General features: G+C 40.4%; 1 protein-coding gene across 2 annotated transcripts in view; it reads left to right on the top strand.

Annotated features, from left to right (window-relative positions):
- Positions 1-5,668: 5,668 nt before the first annotated feature.
- LOC135945260 (protein tiptop-like) overlaps positions 5,669-27,990 on the top strand; it is a 50,873-nt gene continuing 28,551 nt past the window's right edge. The window contains exon 1 of one of the 2 annotated variants that reach the window (XM_065492828.1): positions 5,669-6,076. In XM_065492828.1, coding sequence (XP_065348900.1) covers positions 6,037-6,076 — 40 coding nt within the window. In that variant the 5' untranslated portion in view covers positions 5,669-6,036. Of the gene's footprint in view, positions 6,077-19,078; positions 19,167-27,990 lie in introns of those variants that run through there. The other variant, XM_065492829.1, reaches the window with a different exon arrangement.

The raw sequence follows: 27,990 nt of genomic DNA, 5'->3' as shown, positions 1-27,990 counted from the left end.
AAGCATTCTTAGGCCGAAATTGTATGGAATTCGTGTAGCGCAACCTATGGGGGGGGGGGGGGGGGAAACAAGTTGAGTGTTCAAAAATTTCCTATATGCATGTGAAAATTTTGTAAATTTAAAAAGGTTTGAAAAAAAGGACCATTACAAATTCAAAATTGATTTAAAAATATAGCTTTATCCTATTTTGTTGGGGCCATTTTTAACATTCTGAGGTTTGCTTTAAAGTTGATAAAATTTTGTAACTTATAACGTTAATAATTTTTTTGCAGTTTTTGATATTAAAAAAATAAAATGTCAATAATGGAGCTTTATAATCAGCTCAAAACCATTATAAAATGAGATATATTATAACAATTTTACTAGCTAAAGTCGATTTTCCTGTGTCAAATCCCATTCCTCTGTATAACTCGCTAGTAAAATATGATTCCCCTGCTTGGCGATCTTGCTTTTCGCTGTCAGATTTTTTGCTGATTAAAAATATTTTTCCCTGACTTGTAGTTTAGTTTTAGACGTTATTTTTTTCTTAATTTTTGATGTGAGGCTGAAAGATTTTTGGTAAATACTTGTGAGAAGCACATTTGTCAATCCTCTTCTTGAAATACTCAGGTGAGAATTGCGTGGCTCCGGATGCAGATTGATGGGCAAACTTTTGTAAGCACAATAGGCCATGATTATGAACAATATGATCCGCGGGGCTGCGAAGGAGAGCAAAAGAGAGAGGGCGAAGCGATTTTTCAATATCTCCCCGCTCTGCGCGCGAATAATATCCAAAACTGATTCATCAAGGGCAGATGCCGCCCGGCAGATTGTGTTTTTGGCGTAATTTATAGCCGCCGCGCCATAAATAAAAGAGAGAGAGAGAGAGAAAGAAAGGTATTGTGCAGTGCGAGGAAGCTGCATTTTAGATCAGGCCGCTTTTGTATGACGTGCGTGCGCGTGAAGAAATTATTGCTCTATGCAGTTGGTTTGCAGAGAGGCAAATTGTTAGGCCGGAAAACTCGATGATTTACGCAAGGTGTCACTCTTGATTGTGAAAAAGCATATCTCTGACCGATTGTCAGGCATTTGAGCGGCTGCATGCATGTGACAATTCTAGAAATTTACGACTTTTATTATCCTGAGAAGCAGCGGCAAAAAGTGTACTGGTGAATGAGAAGAATAAGCGCGGCTTTACAAAATCGAAATAAGTCTTGACACTGGGTCAGTCTAGAGTTTTGATTTATAGTGTTTCAGTAATCACTCAAAAGGCCAGAAAACGATCCCACTGTGCGCGGCCGATTTCGTGCGTAAGGGATTCTCGGTGGTTGTCCAGCTTTATCCTGCATTTTCTAACTTATTGAATTTTTTGACATTTAACGCTTGATGTGTCAAGAATGCGGACGTTCATCAATCAGACAACATTTTACCGCGCCACGCTAAGGATGCTTTGGCTGCATGAGTTTATCCTGCTCACTCCTGCAAAGAACCATTTATTCTGAAAAATCTTGAGAAGAGATTCATCCAGAGCCTAAGTCAATCCCCTTTATGAGAGCATTATTTGACTTTTAGTTATTTTTAAGTTCGTTTGAATTTTTTCGCTGGCTTATTACTTCGAAACTATCAAAATTTAAATGCGGTGATCGGTGATCCGGGAGTAGACTCTCTCCAAATGAGCAAAGTTAGCATACTGGGACGAAAGTCTTTCATGAGTTAGCCGCTATCATAGAGGGCCTTCGCCCATCTTCAAAGAGATCAACCCATAAAAAGGAATCGTGAATCGTAGACTGTTAAGCCAAGTTTATTCTAACTAAGAGCCCACCCGACTTGAGCTTAAGGACTGCCCCGGCACTGAATTTCCAAAAAGCACCTGTGGTAAGTTAATAGTGATAAAATACGGTAGAGCCATCCAGTTTTTCAAGTTTAAAGAATAAACCTGTTTGAGTATTAAATTTCTTTCTTTGTTTTAAAATAAAATAAAGTGTTTGTAAAAATCACAACTGTTGATGTTGATGTAGTTCGCACACCTATACCAGCAACAATAACATTGCCGGTCTGTTTTATCCTAAATTTTGGACGTTTTTGTGACAGAAGTTTCCAGTGAGGGTCACCTAAAGCGAGGTGAACTAGGCGTACGCTTGTCGAGCGTTTGCCATTTATCGGACGAAGGGAGCCTAAATGCTTACTTCTTCTTTAGTCTTCATTCAGTGAGACTGGTCGGCCACTTAGCCGGATGTCGGGGTCGAGTTCCGCTCCTGCAGTAGGCTAATGTTCAATGTTTCGGTAGTGCCACCTTTGCCTCGGTTTGTCTGTTTGCTCACCCTGTCTATTTCATCCCATTCATTCATCGTTTAAATTGCCTAGCCCGTGCAGGACGTTTTCAAAAAATATACTTTTCCCTTCGCGGCCAAATTTTAAGGAATTTCTTGTGTTTAGTACAAAATTACCTAGCATATGTTCGCAGTTGCGTTTTTTCTTGCACAAGGTCCGAGTGTTTATTTTATTTTTAATGAACTGTATTTACTCATGGAAAAAATCGTAACCATGTCAGCCCGAAAATTAAAAAAAGTGCCAGAGGTTTTTGACCGATTTATGCTGCCGGAGTGTTACAAATTGGCACCTCAATGATTAATAGGTCAGTAAATATAATATGTGTCTGCAAATAGGCTAGCTGATGCTGAGGTTTTTAAAGTGATCTAAACAATAAGGAACTATAGTAATGGTGTTAGTCGTGAGCAGGTGTTTAAAAGATCCACGCGAACAACGTATGTTTAACAAGTCTTTCCTATTGAGAGATTTAGTTGATGATTTTGACTAAAGAAATTTCTACAAGCCTAAGGTGTATTTAAAGTGTGCGTGTGCTTTGTATGCCTTCACACAATAGTTGACTTAACTTTAAGTGCAGCCTGGAGGAGCATAAGAATAAACGTACCTAATTTCCCTGATCCCTAAGGGTGAGTGAAAGCTTATCAATAATTATTACTTTTTCGCAGTGAAAAGAAACACGAGAAAAATAGTGTACACAAACCTTCATAAAAACTTGAATTGTTAGGCAAAAATAACAAAAATATGTTTATATTTGGTAAGAAAAAAGCATTTAAAATTCCAGCGATAAAAAAATGACCGATTTATTCTGTAGAAACTCATATTTCATAATTTTGAACAGGATTAATTAGTTTTTAATATTTATGAACTTCCCAGGACCAGCACTGCAAGCTGAAAAAAATATTTCAATATAATTTTTCTGCTTCTTGATAGCTTAATTATTTATTCATGCATTTTTTTGTAAGACATCATTTATCAGTTGCTACAGATCGAGTCTTTTCGTTTCCCAATTAAGGCAACTGCGATTATAATTCACTGCACGCTGACTAACGCCAATTGGCGTGAAAGAAGGAGGTCAGAGAGTTTCATAGGCTGATTGATGTATGGCTTTTAAGCGGGACAGTTTCACTTTTGATCCAATTACCGGTTCCGACTTGGGCTGATTAAGCCTTCAAAAGGGGCGACAATAAAAAATTTATCCGCCTCTTCGCAGCTCGTTGAGGCCGAATTCCAGCCCAATAATCGGCCATAAATCGGATTGGCTCAGGTATCACGAATTCCGGGCACTCGCGGAATCCGTGACGGAGCAAAAAGGGCCGTGTCGGTCGTGCCGGGCGCGCGAAACAATTTGCAATAACAATTGGGTTGGCAGCAGAAGCGGCGGCGGCACCTTGCTTGTGCGCGCACTCAAACAATAAACAGAAATGATCGCGCCCAGAGTTTTTGCTCGGCGGCTGCATGGTGGAGCTGCTGCTGCTGCTGCGCCTCCACATTCTGTCAAGCCACATATCTCCTTCTCTTTCCCGCCAAAGCGCTCGTAAATTTCATAGTAAGCGAAAGATAGAATGGGTGGGTGGAGCCTCGCTCTCAGCCTGCACTCGCCGGCCGCGCGCTCACCCCGGGCCCCGCTGCGCTGCAAAATTAATGCTCGCGAATTTGTAAATGTCCGATTCGTGACGTCATCCAACCCTGTGGCACGTCGTAAACAAACCCTGACCTCAAGCCTCGGGGCTGCCGGGCCCCACGGACCCCCTGACCTAGGAAAAATTAAAAAAAATTATGCTGATGTTGGGAAATTCCTAGAATAATTGTTACTTTTTTTTGTTAAAATCTATGGGAACGCCGGCCTTGTCATTACCTCCAAGCGTGACTGAAACCTTTCCGTCACGGTTGTCTGTCAAAACTAACCCCTGAGCAGGGGATTTGGAATTCCACCCCCTAATACCCTTTAACTTGACTCCCACGCCTCACGTAACCTCATTCAGGGTCCGAGAATTGTATTTCGACCCCGGGCCACACTTGTCACCGCATTTCTGTCTATTTTGAGCCAAATAAAGTGTTATCAAAGCGGCAGCATTGTGCGAAGAATCGAGACGAGAGGTCGATTAGCCGGCAATAGAGCCGCCGCTGCCAACCTGACGGAGGCAAAACATTCCAAAAAGCGAGTCTGCAGAGAGAGAGAAGAAAAGCGGCACGACGGAAGCACCTGCTGCAAAGAATGAAATGAGACCCCACACTTGGCGGCAGTTGCGATATCGGTGCTTCCTGCCCTTTTATGTACCGACTCACCCTCATTTTCGGCCGAAAGCTCTTCATTTTTGTGTGTTTATCATCTCCAGTTCTTATGAAAGCAGTGGAATTGAGGAAGAACAAGGCTGTAGTTTCAAATTTAAATACCCGATTGTATTTTTAATATAGAATAATTAGAGCATTTTTTTGAATTTTTGGAAAATAAAATAAATGTGATAAATAAAAATAGAATTTAATTTATATGTCAGCACACTTTCTGCTCACTCGATTCTACAATTTATTAAATATTTTTGCAACATTTCAACAGTAATATTTTGTTTGGTCATTTCAAGGCAGTTCACTGCAGTTGATTTATTTTAAGGTGTTTTTCTCGACAGAATTTTGAGCATCACAAATCTATTAAAATTTGTTCGAAATAATTTTTAATTGATTCCTCTAGATTGGTTCAGATGAAAATTAAGTTTTAAAATTATTCGAAACTAGAGTTTATCAGTTTAAAAATGACGCAGTTAGGCAAAAACAGAAATGAGTACTGTCCAAATACCACAGAAAGAGGAATAATTTTAAATAATTTGATATTTTGCCAAATTATTGTTTTCTTAACAAACCTTTGAAAATTTTAACATTTTTTATAACAGAAAATCGAATACATTGCTGTTTTTATTTTTTTAACCTCATTAAAAATCTTCATAACAATTTAAATTTAATTAAAATAGATAATACCGTCATTTTTTTTTATTTTAGCTCTGGTTGGCAGTTGTATTAGTTGTAGTTTTGTAAAATTGTAAAGAATGGGACCCACCGACAAACAAATAATATAGATCCAGTTTGATGCTACCCGACACTTTTCAGGCCTTCTGACCTCCCGGGTGTTCTTTTGTCTGTGTCGTTTCGAAAATATTTGAGAGGTATCATGCCGCTAGGCTGCTTTGTTGCTGCTTCTGAAGAACACGCGGCGCGGTCCCTGACCCGGGCAACATGCTCTAAATTCAGTGTCGAGTCTGCACGGTTGGCATCGGCGGGCGTGATGAGAGCGAGATGTATGGTGTGGGGGCCTCGGGGGCGGCGCGTCCTGCTGCAGACTCCGCCCAGGTGTCAAACTGGCCATGAGGTACGAGTGTGGTGTGCGAGAGAGACGGCACGATGGAACGAGAGAGAAAGACGGCCAAGAGACAGGCAGCAGAACTCGCGAGGAGCGGTCCGTCGGTGCGTCGCGCTCTCGTCACCGCTTGACGAACAACACCTCACACAAGAAGCCCCAGCCTCGCCCCCGGGGGCCATGCGAGGCCCCTCACGTGCGCCCCCCGTTTGTTTTGGTGCCAGTGCCGCCGCGATGCGGTTGTGAGGTGCGCGCCCCTGCCGAACTTGACATCCGCCCGTCGCTCCAGCAGAAACAGCATTTTTGTTATCCGCGTGAAGCGACCCCCGCGAAGTGATCAGTGACTCTTGCCCCCGACTGACTGACAGACTGTCGCAGCCGAGATGCCGCGCGTCAAGCAACACTGTCCCAAAAGAATGAAATGTGAGTACTCGAATCTTGACTTTTGGGGGGTTTCAGGGTTGGTTTGGGTGCCTATCTTCAAGGTGAGGGCCCAAGGATAAGAAATTTGCCTGATATGTTCTATCTCTGTGCACCAGAGAAAATAATTTTTAATAAATAATGCCTATTGAATAAAATTAAAAAAATAAAATAATAAAAGACCGGTGTGTTGCCGGACCAAAAATAGCATCGATTAATTTTTTATTTAAATAACAATCTCCTCTTTGAGATTTCCCCGACCTTTATAAGCCAGCTATTCTAAAGAATCGTCTTTTGAAATTCAGCCAGTGGCAAACGCAAATTAATTAAAAAAATTGAGCTCTCAATCCCGACTGTGCAAATGGCTCTTTGACTCGTTAAGGTATTCAGCAGTGGATGTGAGTGGCAAGAGGAATTAGCGTGATTGACGGTGAAGTGAAAAGAGGGCATTTTATGTGCTTCAATAAGTCACGTCACAAGGGTTCAAGTCAGAATTATACCGGCTCTCAGCAGGTAGAATTTAGCATCCAGCTAATTTGGATGAATTGACACAAACACCGCCTCATGATCCACTGAAAATTAATTTAAAATTCATTGAAATTTTATGAAAAAAGTAAAAATGGAATTATACAGTCGATGATTGAATCATGTTCTTAAATAAAGCCCCTAAAAAACGAAAAAATCTTAGAAACTTGCACAAGACCTTGAGCTACTTGATAAAAATTCTGAAGGAAATAAACATGCGAAAATTTGACGCAGTTGGCAGACACACGACAAGATATTTGAGGTATGCAAATACGCAAAGAATTTGTAACCGATACAGAATTCATATAAAATCCACTTGGAATTTCGGATTAGCTGATTTGCACCTCGCCAGCACGCGTGTTATTCCATAAATCGGTCTTTGATGTCCATTCAATTGGGAATCAAAATCTCATCCACGGCCAGAACAAAAAAAATGCAGAAATTGAAAGCAATTTTGGCACAGTGAAACGAAATGCCTTTGAAGTTTGTGTGCGAGTCAGAATGAGAGAGATCGGCGCTTTATTCTCTTGTTGATTTAGTTAATGAGCGAGTGTTTGGCGGTGGCGCGGTGGGATGGATTTTCTTCGCGATTGTGATGCGGTGGCAGGGCAGCAGCGGAGGTGTCAAAATATTTAAAAAGGCAGACACGCCGACTAACTATTATGATGTAGAAGCAACAGCCGGTGTTTGACGAGTAATTACATTCAAATGAAGACAGAGATTAATTGAAATTTCATAAAGTTGTCAGCGCGAGCAAGCAGGCGGGTTAGAGAGAGCACGGCCGCCCTTTTTATTTCGACACCGGTGCCCTTTCGGAAAAGCAGCCTCCCTAATTGTTTGCCCAATAGATCTGTGCTGGAAATTTGATCTCGCTCTTATCATGCTCTGCTGGTGCTCTCGCAGTGTCAAAATGTGTGTGCATTTCACACACGGTAGAAGTATTAGCTCATCTTTTGATTGAGCGTCGGCAGAATTATTCTAGCATCCTCCTGAGTGAAATATTTACTAGGTAAAATTCCTCTGGTCCAAACACAGATTTTTATAAAAGAAATCGGAAAAAATAAAACAGCAATTTTTGCATAAATTATGCGTTGTTTAAAAAATACTAACTGCATTTTACCGATTATCAGCTGATGGTTCCTAAAAAGAACATTTTGAAAACCTTGGAGACTTGGTACGAATAAATTTTAAAATTTATAGCAATCACCTCTTACTTAATAAAATTGCCAGTGATTTGTATATCCCCCCCCCCCCACCAGACTTTCAGAATCTCGTATTAATTATTTCATGTCAACAGTGCTCATTGCTCCAGAGGCACCACCCAAGTGTGTATAGGGTCTCAGCATTTATCTAATTCTTCTGAAAGGTTTGATGATAAATTTGAAAATTAGCGGCCGCTCAATCAAAGTGGCACGGGCCACGCGGCCAATATTCACACTTACATTCCATCTTGAGGGGTGCATTTCATTTCGGCGCTCAAGCTGGTGTGCGTAGGCCCAAGTTTGACTTTCGCTCTCACTTTCAGCGTGGCAAAGGGGAAGCCGGCAGCGCGAGCAAGAGAGAAAAAATAGCGGCTGTCAGTTAGATAATGACTAGACAAATTCGCTCTCTCGCTCACTCACTATTAAATAATAATACAATCATAATAATAATGTGCTGGTAATGTATCCGACCGCAACATCATTTTTCAAGCGAGCACAGCAGCTTCTCCTTGCTCTCTTGCCGATTTGAATATACGTACGCACGTTAGGAAAGGAGGAAAGCGTCAGTGGGTCTACTTCATTAATATCCTGCAAAGGAACCTCTCGAGCCAGTCAGTGTTGTGATTTTTCTCGCGCCTTACTCCAAGATACCACTACTAATGGATTTTTAACGTCTTTATTAAGGAGAGCAAGTTTTTAAATTGTTTTAACTACCCAAACTTGAATATTTCAAACATATTCGAAAACTAGGTGAATAGAATATCACGAATGGATTGACTGACTGAGGATGGGGAGTAAAAATAAAAAATCTCGCACATTCTTGTCGTGGAAATCATTGATTTGGTATTTTAGACCTCATCAGTATTACCGCTTATTTCTTGCAAAAAATCCAAACTGCTGACGATTCTGAATCAACGGCAATTTAAATCGATTGTTGAGCACCATAAAAAAAAACAGGAAAACCCCGCCGAATCGAATTCCTGCGACAAAAAATTCCCCCTATGTACAAAAAACGGTACGGGTCCCAAAATAATAATTTAAAAAAATCTATTGACCTGATGTCTTGAAAAACAAAATTAAAAATAATTTAAAATGCTTCTGTCCAAGGCTTTGAAGGAAGAGTTCTGTGCTTGAAAGGGAAAACAATGCCATTGTTGCTGCCGTCTGAAGCACAGCTAAGCTTCGATCTGGATGAATATGAGTGCACCACTGGCTCTCGCTACATTTTTCCATCTATTGCAGTGAGACTTCCAACTCGCCGGAGACCTCTCTCTCTCTCTCGGTCCAAATCACGCTCACGTCACTAGCATTTCCTGAGCAATTTCACTCGATCAACCCTGCGCCCGGCCGCGATAACAAGCAGCGCGCGGTACCTGTCGCCTTTTCCGAATGCACATTCACACTCACCCTCTTAGCGGGCAGGCTCATTTCCCAATTGCGGCCACTCGTCGATTCGTGGCGGCTTAATTCCCCCAGCACGCTCACTTAAACTCACTCGCTTCTTATGCCGGCTGCGAAATAAATGTAAATCTGCACCCGCGCGCCGACCAAGAGCAACGACACACACTGCTTGACATTCCATTAGTCAAAATTTCATGCCCGTTGCACTGAAGCGCACGAAAGAGGAAGTAGAATATTGTTTCCTCTAGCCTGACTGAACGGGCGTGAATTTCTCATTTTTCAAGCGCTCAAAGCACATACTTTATTGAGAGGCTTTCTCCTTGCCTGCCGCGCTGCTGGGTGTGTTGTCGAAGGCAAAAAATCTTTCGGCTCACAGAGGGTGTGGGTGGGAGCGCAGGACCCGACCTTTTTGTCCACTTTGCCGCTCAATTTGGCTTTGTTGATCTTCAGAGGTCGCCTTTGTTACAGTTTCGAGGTTATCACTCTAGAAACGATCCAAAGGTCTTTTGTCTCACTTAAGAAGGTAATTAATTCAAGCAATTTACCTGGAGTTGATACATTTTTGTCAAAAATGTAACATAATTTCCTCACACTGGACCGAACCATTTAAAAATGGATTGATGCAGGACAACGATTGAAAATGATTTAAAATGTTTACTGCAAGCAGCTGTCAACCAAGATTAAACTAGTCAATTTGCAATAGTCAAAAGATGACCTTGCTATTATAAATTTAAATTTTTATATTTCTTTTTTCAAAATATATTTACAACAGTTGACCTTGGTATATAGAAGAGACTAGAATTTAAAATTATGTTACCCTCCAATTCAATTCTCATGATGGAGCAACAGAATTTCCGTCATAGCCTGATCCTATAATCTCTGCTACCCTTCTTTTGTTGGCTTGACGGTATTTTATGGCTGTTTATGATTCACTTTGTTTAGATCTGCATGACACTTTCCAGGGAATATCTTTGTTGTTTAACAAAATAAGATTTACAGTCGGGAGACATAAAATAGCCCATTATTTGGAAAGACTGCTTACTATATCAGCCTTTTTGATTTATCTCAACCCTAGTTTTCGCAAGGATTTTTCATCATTTATCCTGCTCAATGCAAAGAATCAGATCTTGACCAATCCATTAATATTTTTCGTTCAATCTTGCCCAATGAATTCATATCTTGATTTCGGCGCACAATAAAATTGAAACCTTTGGCTGTTGTAAACACGTTTGAATCCGATTTTCGTGGCGTTGTGGCGGCAAATCCCGTATTGAGCGTTGCGCGCAGGTAACGCATTTGACGCCGACAGGGTGGGTGCTAAAAGGGATCCTTCTTCTTCTTTTCACGTTTCCAGAGTGACAGCGTCCATCTCTCTTTCTCTTGTGGGGAGAGGCTGGTGAGCACTGGTGTGACAGACAGGTGATGAAAAAATGAGCCCCAGGGCAGTAGATGGTCAGCTTTTGTGAGCGAGGGATCGAGCCTACCTAATGCACCCATATATTTTGAGTGGATGACAAAATTTTACAAGGAGATGGTATGCTTGATTGGGGATAGGAGTTTTTACCCAAGGATTGCTCAAAGTTCTTATTCAAAATTTTTCTTTGTATTGATCTAGTAAAGAGTTAAGACAGGTTACTTAATTTTATTGCCGAAAATTGAAACCTTGATGACGTGATGCAATGTTCTTTTTTGGTCTCAAAAACTATTTAAATAACTCAAACCCGCTTTGTGAATTTATTTTCACATTTGAGGTGTCAAAGTCATAAAAGGTTGTGCCATATTTATTTCTCAATGCTGGGCCCGGATGAGAGAGGTCCTGTTTGTATAATCCACTCGAATGCGCGGAGGGCTGGGAAATATTTCAGCGGGTACAGTTGATGTCGCGGCTCGAATTACGCACGCGGCCTGACTTGTCTCCTTGCAGCAGTCAGAGATTGATGGTGCAGATTTATGCATGACGTGACCACCCTCTCAATAATCGACGCTGCGAGCGAATATCATTTTCTTTGTCTCTGCCGAGCAACTTGGCAACGAGATGCACCGCTCATTTCCTGTCATTCGGATTCAGACCGTGTGCCAGCGTGACCGCAGTTTAGAATTCGGCGAAATCGGCGCCTAATTAACGAGGGGGCGTGCCGGCCTATTAGCAAATGATTAGAGGTAGGTAGTCAGCCGACCTTGACTGAGTGATGCTGCCGGTGTGCGTTCTCAATGGATGGGAAAACATATTATATATTTCTCTCATATCGCCAGGGAGAATGAAACAAAAATAATTGCCGGCATGCTCGTTGAACTTGTAAAAAGGCCTCCATTTTAAAATTGATATCACGGGGAGTCAGCTGCTTCGAGGTGTTTCATTTAAGCGCCGATGATGTTGAATAGCAAGATCATTATGTTAAGAGCGCGCAGGACGATTAATATTATAAACATCCTGGCTTGGGTTCTGCAGGTGACGTGCAGAAGAAATGCCAAAAATTCGAATGACTTGACGCGTCCCTCTCGAGTTAGCAATTTTTCTTTGTCATCACCGAGTCATGCATCATTCAATTGAGAGTGCTGGAAACGTGGATAATAAATGATAGACGAGAGCCCGCGTCACTCAAAAACCGACCGACTGGCGAGAGAGATGTGATTACAAAACATTGTGTGCGATCGGTTTTAAAAAGTAATTTTTAAAAATCATTCCAGCACCATTATTATTGTGCTCCATTACAATATTATTTGTGTCCCTCGCGCGCGCATATAGAATTTGGAGTGGAGTGGCGGCGGCGGCGGACAGACAGCCCAGAGCGCGCTCTTTATTATTTTAAATAAGGAGTGACTCGGCTGAATCCTTTGTTACAATCCCCGAAATCATGATTCTCAAAAGCTGTCAATCAAATTTTCGCCGTCTATAGATCATCGAGTGATGGCTGCGCGGCATTGTTGGCCGCGGCATGCATCCTTCAAGCAGTGACAGCGTGCACCAACGTGTACAAGTGCCCGCGTGCTATTCCAGCGTGTCATCCCGCCGTAATTAAAATCCGATTCAGTTTCTCGGAACTTTTTCCTCTGCCTCCATCTGCCCCCGCTGCGAAAAGCGTTATTTTTTTCTGATTGGCAGTTATCCGCCGCGTGCTTGCCGGACGAATTCGCAATAGCGTGAGAAACAAGCAATTGTTTTGATCTGGATTGGGTTTGATCACGTCCATAGGCAAATCTCGGAGCTATTCAACTCGTCAGACACAGTATATAAATAGGACGAAGGATTTTGAAGCCATTGTGATTGATTTAATAGTCATCACTAGGTAACAATAATAATTGTCATCTAACGAAAAAAGAGGCCAATGCCATCCGTGGTTACTGTCATATTGGAGGAAATAGAACAGTTTTTCTCAACCAGGAAAATGTCAGATTGTCATTCTTCTTGGACTTTGCAGGATTAACAGTAAACAGAGCTGCTAAAAGCGAAAAATTTCCTTGTGTTTTCTATTTCTGGCCAAACCAATTTGTCTTGACTATGTATCACTACTTCAAATATCGGCAAGAAAATCTTTCTGAAATAAAGAAATCATTTGAATGAATGTATTAAAAATCTTTTAATTTTTGCACGAAAAATAGTGCAAAAAATAGGGACAAATATTTGATTCTTTGCGACTTTTCACCGGTGTACTAAATATGTTACAAATTCCAGCATCATTTTTCCACTATTAATTAAATAAAATAAATGAAACTCAAATTAAGGCCTCAATATGCCCCTAAAAACCTGGTCACCTGATTTGTTCTTGACATTGACCACCAGAAGAGGGCGCAAATCGTGGGAATTAAATAAGAATTGTATGCCTAAAACTGCAACTGTGCAAATTTCATGATGCAATAAATCAAAAGCTGTCTCAGAAAAAACTATGCTAAGTTTTGCGTACAAATTTTTGCAAAAAAAAATTGGAAAAATGAAACTACAACCTTGGCTTTCAGTCAGTTTCACTCGAGAAAACATTTTGCCATTTGTTGCCGTCGATAGAGTAGGATGCAAACGTCGATTTGACCTGACGGCGAAAAGCGCAAAACTGCATTTGATCTGCATATGTCCGCGCGCGCACACATCCAATTATTTCCACTCTATTGCGAGTGACACACGCACGCCCGATGCGAGAACAGATTTAATGAAGCGCAGCTTTCTTTGTTTTGTGCGCGGATAAAGAAACGCTCCCCAAGGCGTGGGTCGGGTATTTGACATGCCTCATCACAAACTCTTTGAAGTTTCTGCAAACAAAATGAGTGCAGATCAATAATAACACAAACAGCCGCACACACACACATACAGAGAGAGAGAGAGAGAGAGGGAAAAGTATGCATGGACGTGATGTGCTCTCGAAATTCTCTCCGATTCCAATTGCGCTGTGTGCTGATATACAAACAGAAAAAGAGCCATCAGCAGTCTCTTGTGCTCTTTTTGTTGCGTTTCAAAGCCTCTCTCGCGACCGTCAATTATGCTGCTGCTGGAGCAATTTTGTTTCGAATATAATGTGATTATCGGTTTCAAAACGAATAAAAAGGAAACTTCACCACCAGATCCGCGCGTGGGGAAATAACAAAGGCCGCGTTTAAAATTGAGTATTGAAAAAGTGTCAGGTGTAGTATTATCGGAATCCCTGCACCCTCCACGGAATCATCCCCCTCCGCCTCCCACGAATATCGAAACACAAATTTCAGGGAAAGGTTATAATTTTCGGATTGCGCCCGAGCAGCAAATATAAAGCATTCAAAATGACGTGCTTTTGTTTTGTTGGCTGCTGGGTGTGCCTCGTCAGCGTCTCGGGGTGCATACTAATTCTGGCAACGGTGATGTTTTCGTGACTTTCGTTTACGGTCGTGCAGCAGATTTGTGCCTCAACTCTCTGCAGATGGGCTAATTAGAATTTGACGTGCGCTGCAAGCTCGCAAGGGAAAATTAATTCTGAAGATGCAACGTTTGTCAAATGTTTATTTCTGTGTCGATTAGATTATTGTGAAATATTCTCTCAGCTTTCTTTCAACATCTACAAAATGTCGTGGGACAATCATGCAAAATTATTGGAGTTCACACATTAATATTTTTAATTTATAGGTTTTGCAGGATATATACATACAAGAAATAAGGGTGATTGGTCAATGTCAAAAGTTTTAAGTGTTTCAGTGACTTAAAAAACCCAAAATATTATTGATTAAATCTGAAAAAAAGGAAGAAAGTGTGCTTCCGTGAAAATTTCAGAGCACTGTCCGCTCCCGTTTAGATTAGGAATTTAAAAAATGGGAATTTGTGGAAATTTTATAAAATATTTTGATTTTTAATTTCGGTTAATAACAGTGAGAAATGAAAATCGCACACAATATGTCCCTTCTTGACCTCCCCTGGTGTACTGAACGGGGTTTGAGGGCGTAACATTTAATTGGGAAAATAATTTCGTCCTTTAAATTCCTATAGTACACATTTTTGGCAAAAATATAATACTTTAATACATTTTTTTTTAAATTTTATCTAAAATATCACTGATAGAAAAAGTTAAAATAATCTAAATTCGATTAATCCTTCTCACTTGGCTGGGCTCCAAAACCATCTGGCGAGAGTAAAAATATAAAAATGTAATTTTTTATGTCTCTTAATTAAAATAGTTTAACTTGTGGGCTGAAATAAAACATTGACGCGTTTTTCAAACAATGTGGTTTTTGTATTTTCCATATTTTCTGTTTGTTTGTATTTTTCCTCATGCCTATTCAATTACACTAATTAATTCCAGGAATTAAAAAAGTAGATTTCGCCCGAGCGTAGCGATATTGATTTGAGTAAGTGAATTATGTTGACCAAAAAAGTTACTTTTGCATCACGATTTCCAAGTAGAGGAACGATAACCAAGCAGCAATGCCTGCAAACAGTGCAAACCCTGACAAGGGCACGAAATGTGAGAGCAAAATAAGCCGGCCTGCCAGCAATGCGGAGAGCGAAGGGAGGGCATGCATGCGCGTATATATACATATACTATTTTTCTCCACTGGGCCAACAGCAGGCACATCAAAGTCGCGTCACATTAAATCAAGTGTCTCCAAACTCAATCAGTCAGTTTTGAGCCGGCTGGCTTGCTTTCGGTTGCTGGCGAAAAGGGCCGAGAAGAAGAAGTTTGCATGCTGAATTTTTATGATGTTTTCCCGAGGATAGAGAGAGAGAGAGAGAGGATGCTGCGAAGCGAACGAAACTCGTTTGAAATTTGAGCTTTGCAGCCGAGAGCGAGAGAGAAGGACGTCGGACGGACGGGGACTTGAAGTGTGTGTTTGTCATTTTAAACACCTGTCACTCACAACTCTCTTGATGGCAATCAGTACAGCCGAGATCATAAATCGAGCCCAGATTTCAAGGGGCAGACCGGCACGCTAAGTCAAAGCGCAGAAATTTCAGGTTTTGGACGCAAATGGGGCGTATCTTGAGTTGTTTTAGCTCCGAGGCGCACGTGGACACGATTATTGACAAGAAAAAAATGTTTGATCTGATCAAGAGACTAAAATAATCGAAGTAGTTTTGGCGGAAGATATTTAACAAATATTTCATTTCAAGCCAGTCATTTCGTTTTTAGGTTTTGGAACAGCTGAAATTTCAGGCTTTGATCACCTAAAAATTAACTAGCGTGGAGCGAGAGAGTCGGCTGTAAAAATTTTACGAGCAGCTCGGAAATGAGCGCGCAAAAATTCGAGCTCTGATTCAGCTGATCGGGCAGGCAACCGCACGAACTCAACTGAATTTCTATTTTCTCGCATAAAAATATATACTCACGCATGCCTGGGTTCATTGCCGAAAGTAATATGTTCCTGTATTAATTTGTCTAGCGCGACACAGGAAACGAAATAATAAATGTGAGTGCGCGCAATTTATTGCTTCCTCTGCCTCAAAACACGAGATGTACGTGGCTCAACATCGGGAATTCTGTCTTTTTGTGCTCAAGCAAGCGGCCCGGCTGCGAGGAAAATTATACACGCGCTCTCCGACATCAGAATTAATGCACTTTTGCTGTTCTCAGCGTGGAACGGTTTCTCCTGCCTGTTTACACGCGCTTCTCCGACACCTGGACAGAAAGAGTTCACTTGCAAATTGACTTTGTTAATAGTTTGGTCTAATTGGGGAGGTAATAAAACTGCTATTTGGCAATCTTGGCCTCCTTCTTATCAAATACAGCGTGCATCGCGAAGACAAAAACAATTACAATCAGGATTTTTGTGATATGATATTGCTTCTACTTGTGCAGGTCAATAAATTTGTGAGATTATTTTAAATTTGCCTAGCGTTAGGATTTTCTCAATGTTACATTTAATAAAAATAGCAATAATTGTCAAAGGCTCTTTTCTCCGCTGTAAAAGTTACTCAGAACCGGGAGTCGAACCCGTGATTCCATTTATCTAAATCGGCCACTGACTCGCTTTAACCACACGACTAGAGGATTTTTCTTTATAATGGTTTGCTACCAAGCTAGTTGGGGATTCCTTACAAACCCTACCTCAAAGGATATAATAGCGCTTTTCAGCTTTTTTCTCCTGGCTCATTCTATCAAATCCTTTATAGAACTAACTATGATGTTGCATAAATAAATCGTTGTAAGAATGAACTTGATCAAAACCGCAATTCTTTATTTAAAAAAATCAAATATTTTAAATGAATTTTCTTCAGGTTTAAACAATCCTCGCCTATAATTAATTCTAATAATTATAAGTGCATGCAAGGATTACTGCGTCAAGAATATTTTTTTAAGTTTTCAAATAAAACGAATTTTTACTCCCATTCTTCCTTTGTTGAGGAGATATCTACTGAAAAAGACGTGTCGTCCTTAATAAGGAATCAATTTTTGCTCAAACTGCGGACGGAGCCGGCAAGCGCGCACACGAAAAACAATCCCACTATACATAAATCGAGCAAATATTAGCCGCCACTGGGCAATTTTATTGCTAATCTAAGCATTAATTACCAGAAGTGAGCGAATAAATCAGTCAATAATTTTGCTCGATTCACATCTGCATGCAAAAGCAAGCATCAAATTACTACGCGCGACGATAATCCGAGCAAGAGGACCTGCGGGCAGAATTTCATCCGCTTGGTGCGGTGTGGCGGCAGCAGATTGAGGCGATTTTTCGGCCCCAATAATAAATATCGCTCAAAATCAGCTCTCGGCCGCGTTGAGCTCGGTCCAGGGCGCCGGGCTGCTGTTTATTTTATAAAGTACGTTGCACAATTTAGTGCACACAACACATAATGTGTACACGGTTTGGCACGTGGACGATAAAAATATTTGGCCGGCGGCGAGCGAGCGGGCGGGCGGGCGCATCGGCTGCAAAAAGCGGCGGCAAATGTGCAAGCGTTTAGCACTGGGCACATACTTTGTACACACAAACATGCGGCTGGCACAATCAAACGCTTTATGCCGCGCGCGACTAATCTCGCGCCGGCCATCTTTATGAGAAAACCAGCCCTCTATATTCGTATCGCGGCGAATATTACTCTGTGAATAAGGTGCATGCTTCGATAATGCCGAAATAATGCAAATTGTCCCGACCGCCGCTCGGTTAATTGTGACTCCGCCCGGCCGTTTTCGTGCGATTTTGATTTTCCACAAAAACGCTGGGCGAGATTGGCAATGGCGGCGAATGGGCGAAATAATTGAAGTACCAAATCGGAATTTTTCATGAGTGCAAAGATTAGAAAACATACGCAATTTTACTCTCAAATTTTGACTGTGCATAAAATATTTCTTTTCCTCCACTCCCGTTTCTTTCCTAGCTCTAGATAAATTTATTATTATTGACACTGTACATTGGATGCTGATTAGCTATAGATTATTTCTGTGTAAGAGAGAGCTAATTACGAATGTGATCCTTAGCGCTTGTTTTGCGAGGAAAATCATACACGCGGTACTTGATCCTTACGTTAGATTGTAAATAGTAGCAAAAAATAAAAAAATCAATTGTTTTCATAATGAGAGCTAAGTTTAGTTTTTATCAAACACTTTTCCTCACATTTGAGAAAATTTAAAAACAAGTTCTTTTAAATCGTTAAAAAATGTGCTGAAAAGTTTTTAATTCTAAATCAAATTGTTGAAATGATTTGTTCTAATTTCTAATTGAAAGTGCGCCAAAAAGTCACCAGAAGAAAATACAGCCCTTCCTTTTAACAATTTATTTAGCTATTTACCTTTTCATCAATTGAAAATCGTGAAATATTGAAATTTCCTTATCTCTTTTCTTACTTACGAACTCATTGAAAAGTTTAATCAGAGGCCCTTGAACAATCTTTAGAGCATTTTCACTAAGCATTATTTAGGAAACAAGCAAGAGGTCAAATACGTTTTTAATTTGAGCAGAACCGGCTAGCAAAAAAATAAGAAAATTCAACACCGATTAGCGTATGTATTTTTGGCTGGAACACTCTCGTCACAGAGCTAGGGGATGTTCGTAACCCCCTACCCCCCGTCGGCCGCACCTGAAGACGCGGGGCGCGCGCCGGCCGGACGACCCAACTGATTGATTGACGGACAGGTCGCCCACTCGCCGCGGCGCAATGTGTTGTTGCGAGCGTGCGAAAGCACGCGAATTATCGGCGAGCGCCGGCAGAGGGGAAAGCGGCGGTGAGTGTGCTGTGCGAATGTCACGGTGACGACGACGACGACGGACGACGACTCTGGAGGGCGGCGGGGGGAGGCCGGGCGGGTGGTGGGGAGGGGTGGCCCGCGAGGGGAAGCGACAGCAGCGGCAGCCTCCACAGCAGAATTTACTCTAGCAACCGAGAGCGTGACATAAATCTTTGAAACATGTCAAATCTGGCGTTTTCTAAAGACATAGAGAGCACAAATCATTCCCCCCAGGCCCCCCTTTTTATATTCCTGTATAAAGCCCCCTGCCAGCCAGCCAGCAGCCAGCCAGCCAGGCGGGCCAGCCAGCAACCGAGCGAGAAGAGCCAGCGAGCGACGGAGCAAGTGAGTGTGTGTGTGTGTGCTCCTTCCACCCCGAAAAAAGCAGCGCCCTGCGTCGGGGTGGGTCGGCGGTGGGTGATTTGGATGGATGGTGATTAGAAATTATGATCACCATTATCAAAACTCCGCAGCGGCGGCTCTCCGACGCGCTCGCCGCTCGTCTCCGCTGCCCTCTTTAATTAGTAAAAACAACCCCCGCGGACCCTTTGGGGTGGTTTTTGTTTTCTGCGCATCCGAGCAGTTCCAGTCGACACGATGACTTTCTTAATCAAGAAATATCGTTTTGCTGAATGCTGAATTGGCCGACTGATTTTGATTTGCGCTCTCCCCGATGACTTGGGGGGTTTGGTCCGGCCACTGTTTTTTCTTATTGTTAGCCCTGCAGATGACCATAAAGTTGAAACTCTGTTTTATTTCAGTCTTAAAACCGATTTTTTTAACGAGAAAAACTAGCAAAAATATAAAGTGCAGAAACCCATTATTTCTCTTGTTGATTCAAGCAAATTCTCTTTATCCTTAAAATAAACAATTTAGTGACAGTTTTATTTTTTAATATTTCATCCCTCACCGTACCACAGGGGATTAAAAATATAAAAATATGCCTCATTTCATTTAACTTAGGTCTTATTGTGATTAACTACTTAATGGGTCAAATTTAACCCTCTGGAATCAGACTGGTAATGTCTAAAACAAATCAGAGAAATTATAACTCAAATTTTTTGTTTCCAGTTGCTGTTTATTCTTTAGCATTTTTCCTGCACTGTCAAATTCATCACTTGCATGGTAAAATAAATCTGCAGCGTGGAGAAATCTCACCTGGTGCTTCCGCAAGATCAGAAATGAAGAGTCGAGTTGATTGGAAGAAAATTAGTGAGCCCAAAATATGGACGCCTAGCACGCTTTCCAAACGGACTGCATTTGAGATATTTTGTCCCTGCAGCGACGTGCAGGATCAAATCAGATAGGAGGAAAAAAGTTATTGGAGTTACACACAAAAATGTTTTATTGCGATGGAGAGCCGCGGATGATAATAAATTCCGCGGCTCTCATAATTAACAATTGGGCGGATGGATTGACGGACGGCTCGTAAATCTGAGAACAATCCCGCGCCGCCGATGCCGCAGCCGCGCGCAGCCGTGAATATTATATTCTATATGATTTTAATAAAGCATATTCTTCGGCTCGAACCCTTCACGAAAGCGTCATCGTAATTCACTCTCGCATTGCTACAAAAGTACTAATTAGAAAAAGAGGCATGTAATTAAATAATAAAATAAAAACGGGCAGTAAATCAAATGGTCCGGTCTAAGCGAGTGCGGGGCGAATGCGCGCGCCGTTCGTTTCTCCAGCTTTCTGCTGTATTAGAGTGTGTGAGTGCGAGAGAGAGATTATTTATCTCCTCCAGTGCTTTTTCTAATTTAAAAAAGCTGCTGCGCGCCTGATGACTGCTGCTGCTGCTGCTGCTTTTTGCCATCGCACACTTTTCGGATGGATGTTGCAAGGGAAAAATTTATTTTATATAGAAAACGCGGGGAGGGAAGTTGGAAAGGTTTGAGATTTATGAGTGACATGTGTTGTATAGGAACAGTGGAAACGTTAAGGCAATAATTCATTCAAGTTCCTTTCACGAGATTTCTGCTCTGCGAACGTTGCCGCTGCCACTGCCGCCGCCGCCGCCTCGCGTCCTCGCGCTGCATTATTTTCAGCCCCACCACCACCACCACCGCTACCACCAACCTCCACGCGGAGAGACTAACTACCCTGCCTGCCTGCCCACCCGCGTGTGTAGATGAGTGTGGATACATCGCCAATTCGGAATGCGCGACCCGAAATTGACAATAGCGCGTACACGTGTAACGAGACCGGCCGATTACAATGCAATCGCCTCTTTGACGCTCAAAAGAGCAGATTCTCACTTTCGATTGTTGCAAATGGGAGGGAGCAGAAGATTAATTGAAACTCTGCTTTTACGTTTTTTTTATATTTCAGCTGTTTTATTCCGTTTGATTTGATATTTGTTTATTTTATCAAATACATTTCTTTTCAATCCCTAAATTTTGAAGGGTTAACTTTTGTGCTGAACCTTTGCATGGCAAGAACAATCTTCACTATGGAAAATAGATGTGAAATTTAGAGCAGATTTGATCATGTTTCAGACCGTGTTCAATTGATCAAATTGATATTTGTATTAATTAAATCAAAATGCGTTAAAAATAATTTTTAACTTAGAAAAAGTGAGCATTTTCAACTATGCCCATTTTGTGACTTGACTTTTTTAATTTTGAATTAGGGTGAAAATCACCAAGAATGCAATTAATGATTTAGAAACTATTATTTTTCCTGAGAGTAAGGATATTACAAAAACTGCTACAGCTGTCTTCTTATACAAAAACTATCATTAATTCCATGTTGATTTATTCTGAAAACACTCGTAATATTTAATTAAAGTGTAACATTTTATAAAAAAAATCATTCTCAAATCACAACAAAAATTTAAATTATTGGAATTATTTGTTTTATCCCATAAAAGTCAATCTGATAACTTCAAACGAAGTAAAAATGTCAAAAATTTAAATACGATCTTTTATAATTGTTTAATTTTTTCTTTTGCTAAATCAACCTTTATATTTGTGAACATAAAAATCATCGGGGTTTTCAGTTGCTAATTTAATTTTAAAGAATAAATCAGAAATACGTTGTTCTACCCAGCGTTGCACAAAACTGAAATAAGTTAAACTGATAATCTGATAAAATTTTCCATATTTATGAGTTCGAGTCATCGATTTGCACATTTCTATCTCGAATCTCCAAGGAGAAGACTGCGAATAGAGAAGAATGGTTCATGATTTGTGCCAATGAATTATTTGTCTCTCGCAGAGCAGCCGCATGTGCACGTCGGTTTTCTCTCTCATTCGCTCGCCGGGTGACAAAAAAGCCGCGGCCATTGTCGAGCAGGAGGAGGCGAAAAGGCAAGGAGCGCGTGTTGGCTGGATAATATGTGTTTGCCTGCAGATGGTCATCAAGCGCAGCCCCGTCATTATTCACAGTCCATGAATGATATTTGAGTCATTAATTCAGCAAAGTGCAATAAATACTGTCAAAAGTGTGCGCCCATTTGAAATAAGTTTGAATATTTATGGCTGCTTGACTCGCCAAGCACACACACACACAATACACATCTGCGCGCTCTGCCACGGCGAGCAAGAAACGACCCCAAAGTTTTTCCCGCCTTTATTGTTATTGCTGCGAAATGTTTTTCGGATTCTGCCGCCACCGCTGCTGCTGCACCATAAATTACCTAATCACAAACACTTTGGGCATGCGAAATCGATTTGCTCACGTCACAGGCGTATCCGTCGGCGCCGATCCTAATTTCTCTAATTTCTCTCCAGGGCTCGAGACTTTTTCAAAAGAGGAAAAAGTTTTTTGAATTGTTTTATTTGTTTTTATGTACACGAGAATCTGCTGTAGAGCTTTGTTAAATCCAGTAGCGTTAATATTGGCTTTGAGCATGCTCATGATATGTCATGCAGGGTTTTAAGTTACAGCACTAGATATTAAGTGTCGTCGAGATCACATGATGCAAATTTCCGTTCATTCCTGTGTTTATACTTTGTATGTACAAGTTTTGTACAATTTAGAAATTTCACCCAAGCTATTCGTTTTTTTAAAATTATATTTGTGGTTTAGCTCAATAGGAGTCCCAAATAAAATGAAATATGGCCGCTGTAAGGGTTAAAAATATTACTGTCTCAATTTGTGATATTCTTCCATTTTTCTACCTATCTTCATCTTCTGATCAAAAGTCAAAATATAAATTTTCAACACAAATAAACACCGACCCTTAAAGACGCCATCTTTACTTCCTGTCGGTTGGATGCAGAAAATTTTGCCTCCAACCCCCAATTTTGATTTCAATAAAATAATATAATTTGACTCTATATCTGAAATACATTTTTTTAGATTTGGTCTGGCAACATTTCAAGCATTAATTCCTAGCGGGTAAACTTGGCATTGTAGAAAAATCGTTAAATATTATTTTCCCCTTTTTTGCCTCAAAAATTTAAAACTGATAAATTAAATAACATTTAAAAAGGCAATTTATAAAGAGCAAAGACGAAGACTACATCGTCTTTGTCGGAGAAAAAAATCCTGGACAATTTCATATGAAGATGGAATCCTTATAAGTAAATATATTCATTCAGGAGTATCTTCGGTATCTTCGAGAGCAAACTGGAAAATTAAATTATCCCTCTATCTTGATTAAAAACGTTGTAATTTTTCACAATAACGGCACTAGAGTAAATTAGCTCTCCCGTTTCAATTCATTCAGCCACGGCCACCTCTTCCATTCAGGTTTTTTTCGGTTTGAGGCGAAAAAATTCACCAAAAGCCTAGACCATGTAATAAAGTGCAGATTTATGACGTGATTCCTCAATCGGCCAGCAATTTAACGGTGAACGGTGCGCTAAAACCGCGCACTTTACGATTCCGCACGCGGATTCCGAACTTTCTAATTGAATTATCAGGCGATTGCGGATGCCATTGTGCCAGCCAGCTAACTAGTGTGCACGGCTGATCAGACAAGACGCGCGCGAATAACGATTTTTCTGACCTTTGCCGGGCCATCATCGCGCAGCAGACAGACACAAAGAACTAGCGGTGTTCGTAGACCAATTTAAATAAAGCAGCGTGCGTGTCGACGGTGCGCGGCCGGCGAATAATTTGAGCCTCTTTACGCGACGAGGGTGACATCAGGTGTCCGAGCGCCCAAGCACGATAAATTAGGCCCTGCGAAATTTGATTCCGCGCGCGGCCAATTTATCTCCGCGCGCCGACCGGGCCCAAATAATTTCTTCGTCTGCCGCTTTTGAAAGGTGAAGCCGGGCAATAAAGCGCCTTTTATCTTTACGACCCTTCAAAAGTGGTCATTTAAATTCACCTTTATACGCAGTAAATAAAATATTTTTTATTTCGCAGCATCGGACGATAAATTGTTGATTTTATGCGCGCCACGGCTGAAATATGATTTTCGTGCAAAATGACTGGCAGTTAGTTGCTTGGTTGAAAAGTACACACACTCTTTCTCTCTCTCACACACACACAAATTCATTAAAAACTGAGGGTAATAAAACCGGGGAGAAGGAACAAGTTGGAACCACTATAAGCTAATTTATGCCTGATTAGACCTTGAATTTTTAATTTGCTCGCGATTCGGCCCTCTCGCACGAGGGGATAAATATTTAATGCCGATAGCGTGGCCCGAGAACATTTCACCGTTTTTAGCTAAAAACTTTTCTTTCCTCTCTAAACATTACAATTGTGATTCAAACTACATGGAGACTCACTGACAATATTTCTTTTCTCTTTGAAATGATTTCAAGTCATATTCTACAAAGTTTTCTAAAAAACCATGACAAATATTTATGCGTTTGGAAATTTAATTTCGGAAAACATGTGTGCTAGATATACTCAAGCGAAATTGACTTCTCAAAAAGGGCGTAGCTGATGGGAATTTCGGAAATAGGGCATATATGGAGAGGATTGCGGTTCCCAAGATCTAACAACGGGCGTGGAAGTTGCCACAAACCGCGAGCGAATCGAAAAATATTCACGTTTTTTTTAAATTTTTTGGGGTTAAAAATAAATTTTTTAACAATTGGTTTTACCATTGAAACTGACGGTTTATTAACATATTAAATTTTAAAATTATGCTTAAAAATGCATGGCCTGTGCTCCGTAGATAAAAAAATAGATCAGTTATTTATTCTTTTAGCAAATAATATTTGAATAAGTTGTATAATTGTTTCATACATTCTGTACGCTTTATTTTTAGATTTACAAAAAGCATTCGATTCTATTAGTAGAACATTTATCTTTAAGAAAGTCGTAGATACAAAAATCTTTTCTTTTGAAGAGCTAAACTTGCTTGCAGAAATTCTTGACGTAAATTTTCTATTAATTAATGATGGTATTTCCGTTTCTGAAGAAATTTTACAGTCAAACGGGGTTAAACAAGGAGGGTGCATGTCACCCTTCCTGTTCATTTTTGCTATCAGTGATATTAACGATATTATGAAAGATTTCCCTGGCGTTAAATGCATTTTGTATGCAGATGATATTGTACTTTTAAGTGAAAATTTAAATGATTTTTCCATTTTACTGCCCAGAATTACAGACTACCTAGCTATAAGATGTTTAAAATTAAACGAAAAGAAATGCCAAGTCATGAAATTCAGAGCCGGTGGTCATGGTCGTTATAGCAAAGTAGATTTGAACTGGGAAAAACAGAATAAAATTACCTTCTGCTCTTCAATTAATTATCTAGGAGTCACTTTCCAAACTGCAGGTGTATGTTTTAGTAAACATATTGATAAGAGAGTTAAAGCCTCAATATTTGCTACAGGCAAAATTAAAAATTTGTCAAAAAGTTCTATTGTTACAGCCAAAAAATTATTTGATTTAGCTATTTCTCCTGTTGCCTCATATGGTATTGAAGCTGTCTGGAAATACTTGACTTTAAAAGACTTAAATAATCTTGAATGTGCTAAGTCTAGATTTTTTAAGAAAGCCTTATGTGTCGATAAGAGAATGAAATCAAGATTTGTATATGATCTAGTTGAGACTGATTATTTTGTAAATGACTTAAAGACAAAATTCTCCCTGCCGGACACACCTGTTTATATTAAATTCTTGGATAATATGATGCATAAAAAACAAAATATTCACCCTAATTTTTACAGTACCCCAGCTATGACAAACAAGAACTGGTGGCTACCCTATTGTAAAGATCGAAGTGTTTTTACGAGATACTCTTTCCATGGTTATCATTTTCTGTTATGTAAAGACAAACGTTTCCATCTAGATGTTTCTGCTAATTGTGTTTGCCAATTCTGCGATGAAAGCGGTATAGACATGTATCATTTCCTCAATTGTAAAAATAATACAACTACCTTATTTCAAGCTGCTAAATATAAGAAATTGCAGTTAAATAATATCGTTATATAATGTACTCTGTGTTGTACACCGTTGGTGTCTAATATAATAAATAATAAATAATAATAATAATTGTTTCATACTTTTCAAAAATATTTCAACTGATTAATCTAATCATCAATTTTCTTATTCTGTTTCAGGTAAGTCCACTTCGAGATACTGTCACTTCTATACTCGATCCTCATTATCAGCGTAAGTTTAGTACTAATTGGGCTCGTAAAAACCAACCCGCGAAAAGTGCGGCAAAAGCAAATATCGTTATGGATTGAGAGGGCTCTCTCGCGATGCAAAATACCTCTTTTTACGATTCGCAATTGCGCTGGAGAGTCGTAAAAGAAAAATGGCGCGTTTACCGGCGCGAGAAATTCACTCCTTTCGTGACCAAAAAGGAATTCCCTTGGCCGGTGTATGTGTATAGAAAAGCGGACTGACAGACAGACTGCAGAAACCATGCTTAGGTGCAAAAAAAGAGTGGACTCTGGGAGTTAGCCCTTCCATCAATCCCACACTTGAGGCGGGCCTTCCTTCTCGCCGCGATGGATATATGTTCGAGACTCGTCCAGATTTATAGGCCCGGTTTTAAAAAATAAACCCCCTATGTTCTCCGTGCTGCGCGTCGCCGTGCGCGCTTTTCCTTTCTTCTCCGCCAAATTCCTTTTCGACCGCTTAATTTATGTGATTCGCGCTATAACATCTCTATAGGCTGGCCGGTCCACGCCGAAAATTTTCAGCTGCCTTTTCCGTCTCGCAAAGGTCTTTTAGTGACGCCATCACTTCGTACTTTGTTGAATACTCATAGTCGTGCTTCCTTTCTTTCTTATTTGATGATTTATCTTCGCTTTATCACATCATGCTCTCCGCAACTCACGCGGATGATATCTGTTGTGATAATAATTACTGCTGTGCTTCGTGTCTCATTTGGCGTTTTGCAACAATATTGCAATCTGTCGGTGAACGTGATCAACGATCGTTGCGAATTATTCTAGCGCTCACGTAGATATTAAAATCTCACAAAGCCCACTTCCTTTTATACGTGTAAAAGCTAGAGAAATTAATAAATCGTGTTTGTTAATTTCAGTATATATTATCATTGAATTTTTCATGAAATGAGATTTTTGTTCTGTAGAGCTGTGCATGAATGTTTTTTTCCGAGCTTCCAATCGTCACGACAACATCAAATTGTATATTTTAGCATTTCGAATCATACTCAAAACCACCTATGTGATGCAAAAAAATATCTAAATCATCAAACAAACCATCTAAAATTATGCGAATTTGTCAAAAAAAATCTCCTCATACCTATTTATCAGGTTTATAGATGGGTTAAAAAATTGTCCATCATACTTAATGCCTTCATCACAGCAATAATTTTGCAGAATGTCTTGTCACCTGTCAGTTCCTACAATGTCTATATGCCTTGGATTGTGAATATGGCAAACTCTCACATCTCCCACGACCTCTTCCTTCCCCACGCTGGTTTCAAATAAAATCGGATTGGTTTTGTTCTAAAATAAACATACATAAGTCATTTCTTCACAATGTCTTGCATTTTGCTTTTATAAAAAATTCCCAACAGAAACCTAAAAAGTGAATGAAAATTAAAATAATACGAAAATGAATGGCACGCCTTGTCGAGGCCCCACCCACGCTTTAGTGGACGAAGCCTCGTTCAGGCCCGGGCTAATTGAGGCGTCAGAAATAATGCGACAAGTCCTCTCAACAAACAGCCGCAGCCAGCGCCGCCAGAAAGGGTTGACGGTGTGCGTATGTCGCGGTTGTTGTTGGCAAACAAAGAACACGGGGCGACAAGCTTGCGAGAAATTTGAGTGAA

Source organism: Cloeon dipterum, chromosome X, assembly GCF_949628265.1.
Source record: "Cloeon dipterum chromosome X, ieCloDipt1.1, whole genome shotgun sequence".
Classification (NCBI taxonomy): Eukaryota; Metazoa; Arthropoda; class Insecta; order Ephemeroptera; family Baetidae; genus Cloeon; species Cloeon dipterum.
Note: the sequence above shows the minus strand (reverse complement) of the source record. Positions and strands in the feature narration are given on the sequence as shown.